The 7,761-nt window shown below is 37.2% G+C and overlaps 1 protein-coding gene across 1 annotated transcript; it reads left to right on the forward strand.

Moving 5' to 3' along the window:
* Nucleotides 1–787: 787 nt before the first annotated feature.
* Nucleotides 788–1,354, forward strand: LOC109153916. Its single transcript, XM_019301812.1, has one exon. It carries the CDS (start codon nucleotides 788–790, stop codon nucleotides 1,352–1,354), a length of 567 nt encoding a protein of 188 aa, XP_019157357.1.
* The last annotated feature ends 6,407 nt before the right edge of the window (nucleotides 1,355–7,761 follow it).

Consider the following 7,761-nt stretch of genomic DNA (forward strand, 5'->3'; position numbering starts at 1 on the left):
AATAAAATCCACCATCATTACTTTGTGCCGAAAATCTATAGTACTAAAGTGATGAATGCTGCTAACCCCCAACACCTTTTTCTCTCCTTTTCTCATTATTATCATTCCATCCGAAAAAGAATTAAGAATTTCACGATATCACATTTATCATTTTTACCCACAAAAGACAAAACTTCCTCGTCTCAAGACTACCTCACCTAATGCCCACAAGAGCTCATCATATTCGGTGTAACTCGCACATTCCAACTGTCAGGACTTAATTAAATGTTGAAATTCATAATGTACTACTCAAAAACTAACTGAGCTGTCCGTGAGAGCCACATTTATAATTCTACCATTAAAAAAATTTAAGTATTTTGGGATATCACGTTTATCATTCCAAAAATGGTGAAATTTCATCATCCAATGGCCCCTCGTTGTTGTCCACAAGAGCCCACTGTCAGAGCTCGATCCTATGTCTGAACCCACAATTTATTATCCAAGTATTAATTGAGCTGCTCGTGCAGCCCACATTTATCATTCTATCCAAAAAAAAAAAAAAAAAAAAAAAGAAAAAAAAAAAGAAGAAAGAAAGAAAGAAAAATGTATTTTGAGATATCACGTTAAATTATATATGTATTTTATTGGCCGTCTTTATAAGAAATGGCGTCTATACATAATCTGACGTGATACAAAAAACAGAAACCAGAAATCTCTTTTATTAGTACTCTCTCTGTGTCTTTCTTTTCATTTTCTCCGATCTCTCTCTTTCTTTCTTCTCCGGGAGGAATAACAGTGAAGAGAGATCATGAAGAACGCTCTGCGGTGTTGCATATCTTGCATTCTTCCATGCGGAGCTCTGGACGTGATCCGCATAGTCCACGCCAACGGCCGAGTGGAGGAGATAAGCGGCGCCGTCAAGGCGGCGGAGATCATGAAAATGCATCCCAAGCACGTGCTCAAGAAGCCGTCGTCGCCGTCGCCGGACGACGATCAGGCCAGGGCGGCGTGTCCCAAGATCATTGTAGTCCCGCCCGACGCTCAGCTCCAGCGGGGAAAGATTTACTTCCTCATTCCGGTGGCGCCGCCGCCGCCGTCCGAGCCGGGAAAATCGCGGACGAGGTCGTCGTCGTCGTCGGCGAGGAGGAGGAAAAGATCGTCGGAGGTTGCGAGGAAACAGGGCGGCGGCGGGGCGTCGTGCAAGGATATTGCCGCCGCCGTGGCCAACAACGTTGTGGTGTCGACGTCGTCGGATCAGTATTTGAGTGAGATTCTGTCGGAGAAGCTGTCGGCGCCGAGAGATCGACGGCGAGGGAGAGTCGGAGTGTGGAGACCGAATCTTCAAAGCATTTCTGAGTTTCCTTCTGAATCTTAATGCCGGTTTTTAATCCTTTTTTTTTTTTTTTTTTAAATGCTGTTTAATATATTCATTTTCTTGAATTATATTATCCATTAGGGTTCCATGGACCTCAATATTCAACCTTGTTTTTGTACTTCATCTTCATTTTCCTTTTGTATATGTTCATAGAGAGGGAAGTAATTAATAATATTATTACTACTAGTGATTTGTATGAACTCTGATTTTTTTTTTCTTTCATCATTGTACGTAATACTAATTTAGGTTCAATCTTCTAGAATTTGACTGTTATTCCAAAGAAAATCTTACCCAGAACTCTTTAAAAGATGTCCAGAACTCATGGTATTAGTTCGTAATCAGTCATTTTTCATAGTAAGAATTGCAATGTCAACTAGTTAATAATACATTAATTTAATTTGTTTAGTTCGCATGAACAGCTCAGTTGGTCACAAGGATGAAGTTTTGAAACAATAATCCGTGATTGAGTTTCATAATGATGCATAGTAAGCAAATGTCTAGCATCTATCGATTGGGGCATGATGGTCCTTACCGTAATTAAAGGTGTATGTGGGAAGTTAAAAATCCTACTTAATTTTTTGTATATTGGTAAATGTGATTTTTTTTTTTAATTATTGGTTTTAAAAGCAATTAATTATTGAGTGGGATTGAATGGTATTGTTGGACGTGACAAAATGGAGGAACCATAATTAAGGTGTACAAATGTCATTGGACTTAAGGGGGAAAGGAGAAAAGCTTTTCCTTTAATTGGTTATCCAATGGCGTTAGACATGTGTGTGTCGGCATTGACGCGTTACCTATGTCAAAGTCCTACGTTGTTTATCTGAGAAATAGTTTTCAATTTTCAAAATGAAAAGATTTTGCAAAATTCCTCTTGTGACAAATAATAATAATAATAATAATAATAATAATAATAATAATAATAATAATAATAATAATAATAATAATAATAATAATAATAATATTGATTATTGTATATAGAATGACGTCACGATACTTTTTAAAATCAAATATATAATTATTTTATTTTATTATTTAAAAAATACAAACTTGTCTCATTTATTTATAATAATAATAATCATTCGCACTATATATATTGAGCGGGTGTCAATTTTTTTAAAAAAGTGTTGTTTTTAACACAAAAATTGGAGCAATTGGTAAACGAACTATAATAATGCAACTGCAAGGTCGGATATTTAATTTGACTCTTATCCAGGGTCTGACTCACTTTCTTCTGAATAAGAGTCGAGCTTGGCTGCTTGGTGGGCGCAACCAAGATCAAATTTGAATTATCTCACGGTGGTAAGGATACTTGATTTGTATGCCCAAAAAATTGTTTTTTTTTTTTTTTTTTTTTTGGTATAGTAATAATCCATGTGTGTATTTCATTCTCTCTTTGTTTGTTTTTTTTTTTTTTTTTAGTAGTATATTGCATGATATCTATACCAAATTCTTCAAGATATGACTAATTTAACCAAGTCTTTATATAGTCATATTCAAAGGGCAACTCTCCGAAAGACGTTGCTATATATAGTACGTGTATACATATAAGTATGAACTTAGTACGTTTTTTTTTTAAAAAAAAAAAAAAAAAAAAGGAAGATGTAATTTTTATGGTTTTAAAATATGGATGTATTACTAGTCAATTTCGGTGGTACCTCGTTGATAAACAATTATGAATGTAACATTTATTGTTGCAAATGGTGACAACCTTTGATCCTTACCCAAATAGATTATGTAAGATTCGTTTGCCAACTTCAAACTTAAAGTCCCTCATAATAAGTAACAACAACAACAATAATAATTAGGGGCAAAATAGTAAACATACATATGCCTCTTTGCCCAAAATTTAATTTATTTATAGCTTTCAATATTAGCCTTGTATTATTTTTCTTTGGTGCAAAAGGTGATCGAAATTCCTCGCCCCAAGGCCTTACCCTGACTCTATAAAGATTATGAATGAGCTAAATTATCGTGACTCGATAGCTCATTAGGTAGAAGGACTCGTGTTTGATACTTATAAGGAACCATCCTCACAAGGAGTTGAAAGTCTCACACTGTGACTATAGGATTCGATCATAAGTGTTGGGTATTGTTTTTCTCTGCAGATAGATGAGAGCAGATGGAGATTCCACAAAATCAAGCTTCACAGCTTTATCAATGGGTACAGACAATATGCAGAAATACTGCAACTCACCACCACCAAAAAACATCTTCACGTTACATTAATCTGAACTCAATCCTTCTTGGTTTCTTCAATTCATTCTGCATCCAAAACTCTGATCATTATTACACCATTATTTCTGATTTTATCCGATGCTCTACTGCTAGCTGCTTCTCCAGCAATAGCAATATTCTTCTTCCTAGATATGATTGGTGTGTTGAAATTACTATCCAACTCTGGTTTAAGTTCTTAAGCTACATGTACCCGAACTCGAATATACGTATGTATAGGTGCTCGGGAGTTTTTTTTTTTTTTTTAATACTATTGAGTCTGTTACAATGTAGGGGCTTGGGAGTTGGTTCAAATCGAATGCACCTAAACATATCAAGATATGCACTATGAAACTTCATCTTACATTTGAAAAGAGGAAATTTTAATTTTGGTCCTATGACTATAAGAGTCTTATTAATTTCAGTTCCTAACTTTTAAAAGTGTCAATTTAGTACCTTGACTATGTAATTTTTTATATTTTAGTCATTCCGATCAAACTTCGCCAAAAAATTTTAATTGGTCAAATAATGAGAATATTTGTCACTACATTTTAAACATAAATTAGAGTTTTTGGTCATTCTAATTCAACAAGTTAACATTAGTTTGCCTTTTTTACCAAAAGAATTGGTCTCTTATTGGTCACATTATATGGCAGGTTCAAGTAAGAATAATGTTTTTTTTTTTTTTCTAAAAAATGTGAATTAATCTTATTTGTACATCTAGTTGATTAATGGCTGAATAAAAAAAAGAAAATAAATATGGCATGTAGTGACCTCTCATATGGAAGGTTATGAGATCGAGCATCAGTGGAGGCGTTGTTGACTCTGTGTGCTTCATTAGGTTGAGAAAGTATGTTTAAACAAATACTACAATGTAATAGAGTTAGTAGCATTAAAAAAAAAAAAGAGATAAATATGGGCTTTACTTTATAAATATTACAAACTTTGATAAAATTGACTATTTTTTTTCCCTTTCCATTGATTAACCCAGATAGACGGATAAGATTATTATTTCACATTTTTATGTAAAACTGTGTTCTCATATGATCCTATATATCTACAAAATATAATAAAACCAATAATGTTAGGGTTATAAAGGAAATATAAATTGTGTTAGTGTAATAGATTGCATTAATAAGTTGTACCTAAACTCTCTTTCTTATATTAATATTAATACAAATAATTTTTAATGAAGTTAACACAATTTTTTAGTTCTTTTTTATCTGAACATCCTTATTTGGTCTTAGTATTATTGTGGCATAACAATGTTTGGTTGTCCGTCAACAAAATCGTTGAAATGTTGTTAAATACAAGAACATTTCGATCTTTTTTATACAAAGTAGATTGACCCGCTATATTTTTTTATGTTTTTTTTTATTGAAAAAATTCATAATTGAAGACCGAAATGCCCTTGTATTTAACGAAATTTAAATTGTTTTGTTGATAGAGAACCAAAAATGGTCATACCACAATAATACTATGATCAAAAGTGGATGTTCTAAAAAAACATGACTAAAAGTGGACTGACACCTATAAATTTAGGACCAAAAATAAAATTAACTCTTTTTAATGTTTACCCTCATCTTTTAAGTTTTTCTTTAACACCGTTAAATCTAATATGGTTAACTTATAATTAATTGCAATTAAAACTTTGTTAATGTAATTAGTTAGAGTTTTTTGCACTTTTGGTCCCACGACTATGGTATCACTAACAACTTTGATCCATGACTTTTAAAACTTGTAGAATTGGTCCACGATTATGACTTTCTTAGCAAATTTGGTCCTTCCGGTGCATTTTTCGGTCAAGTTTTGCCGAAAAATTTTACTTCCCATTTTAACATGGGTAATATTGTCTTTTCCATCTCACAAACTAATGACATAAATAAATAAATAAATAAATAAATAAATTAAACACAGCCAGTGGTACGGTGATTGAATTAAAAGTCACCCAATTCCAATTCCAATTCCACTTTCAGTTTCACCCTCCTCGCTAAACGCCAAAATTTTTTAGTTGTTTATTTATTTATTAATGTAATTAGTTTGTGAGATGGAAAAGACAATATTACCTATGTTAAAATGGAGACTAAAAATTCTTGGCAAAAATTGAACGAAAAATGCACCGGAATGATCAAATTTGCTAAGAAAGTCATAGTCGTGGACCAATTCTACAAGTTTTAAAAGCCGTGGATCAAAGTTGTTAGTGGCGCCATAGTCGTGGGACCAAAAGTGCAAAAAATTCTAATTTGTTAATATTGTGTTACTACAATATTTGAAAGAAATACTACTTCTCTCCCGATTAGGGTTCTCTCTACTTCTCTCCCGATTAGGGTTTTCTGTGTTTTTCCGATCGCAAGCACGGTGGCAACACGGTCTCGGCGAGGTTCTGACGGAGTAGACAACACCGCACGCCGGCATGGCATCTCAGGGTGATGGTGGTGTGACGAGAATGACAGAAAGATGGGCCAACTTTGTGTTGCAGGATGAAGAAGAAGGGGTGATGGCCGGAGGGGTTGGGCAGCCGGTCGACGACGAACCAGAGGTGGTCTATTCGGTTGTGGGCAAGTTCTTGACTACTAAGCTTATTAAGGTCGAGTATATGAAGCAGGTGCTCGCGTCTGTGTGGATGCCGGTCATGGGGATGAAGGTTACGGAGATGCATGCAAACTTGTTCCTTTTTGCCTTTTATGATGAAACGGACATGATACGAGTGTTTGAGGAGGGCCCTTGGTCATTCGAGAATCATACCCTTGTGTGCAGACAGGTTCCGGATGGAATGCTTCCGGGGGAAGTACGATTGGATACTGTGGACATGTGGGTGCAAGCTTACGACCTACCGATTGGATATACTGATAATACAATATTGGAGCAGGTGGGGAATTATGTTGGGAAGTTCATCCGGTGTGATAACCGACAGGTTGGTGGACCGGTAAGAACTTTTTATCGGGTCCGAGTGGCGGTATCGGTGGACAAACCGTTGAAACGGCGAATGAAATTGATTCGTAGGGACAAAACGTGGGGATGGGTTAACCTGAAATATGAGCGATTACATAATTTTTGTTTCTACTGTGGGATGCTTGGCCACCTGGAGAAGTTTTGTTTGAAAGCACTAAGGTCCGGTCTCACTCCGGAATCCTACCCATATGGACCATGGATGAGAGCGGGACAGAGTAGGGGTCCCAGGCAGATTGGCGCGGCGTGGCTGTTGCCGCCAGTGGAGGGAGCAGGTTCGGTTAGTGGCTCACGCCAGAGGGTGGAGGGAACAGCCTCCTCCGATGATAGCCAGAGTGATATACGGATGGCGGCTTCAGATGATGATGTAGCGGAGGGTGTGGTGGCTTCCTCGAAGCGCCGCCGTGCGGTGGTGGGTCAGGTTGGTGAAGAAGCGGTGGTGGATAGTGGTTCAAAAAACTTGCATATGGCGGGAACTGGAGCCCAGTCCCGCCCGAACCAATGAGTACTTTGAGCTGGAACTGTCGTGGCTTGGGTAATCCACAGACAGTTCAGGAGATAGTGGATATGGTGTCCCGTAAGAAACCCGATTTTGTATTTTTAATTGAGACTATGGTGGCCCGGGATCATGCAGAGAGGCTCCGGGTGAAAATTGAGTTTGATGGCCTTTTTTATGTTGACAATGTAGGAGTGAGAGGTGGTATGGCACTACTGTGGAGGAAGAACAATACGGCTAGTTTATTGAGTTATTCAAAGAATCATGTGGATATCGAGGTGACTATACAGGATTTCAAAAGTGGAGAATGACGGGGTTCTATGGTTTTGCACAGCGGTGGAGGCGGAATGAGTCATGGGAGCTTATTAGATCATTATCACATCGATCTCAGCTACCATGGGTCATGATAGGGGATTTCAATGATTTATTGTACCAGCATGAGAAACGAGGAGGGAATCCGCATCCAGAGGCACTTTTGCGGGGGTTTGGAGAAACCATAGATGAGTGTGGATTGGCCCAGTTGCCAATGCAGGGGTACCCGTATACATGGGAGAGGGGTGAAGGGACTGTGGACTGGATTGAAGAGAGGCTGGATAAGGTGTTGGTAACACAGGAATGGCGTGATGTAGTTAGGGATGCCAGTGTCTTAAACATTCTGACCCGATAATCAGACCATTCTGCTTTCTTCCTTGGGATTCTGAATCTTCGGGAAAGACGGAATGGAATGAGACGAAGGTTCCGCTTTGAG

This window comes from Ipomoea nil, unplaced genomic scaffold (assembly GCF_001879475.1).
Source record: "Ipomoea nil cultivar Tokyo-kokei standard unplaced genomic scaffold, Asagao_1.1 scaffold2565, whole genome shotgun sequence".
Classification (NCBI taxonomy): Eukaryota; Viridiplantae; Streptophyta; class Magnoliopsida; order Solanales; family Convolvulaceae; genus Ipomoea; species Ipomoea nil.

Excerpts from the sequence above, each read along its gene's own strand:
- LOC109153916 (XM_019301812.1), top strand. The coding sequence starts at position 788 with ATGAAGAACGCTCTGCGGTGTTGCATATCTTGCATTCTTCCATGCGGA.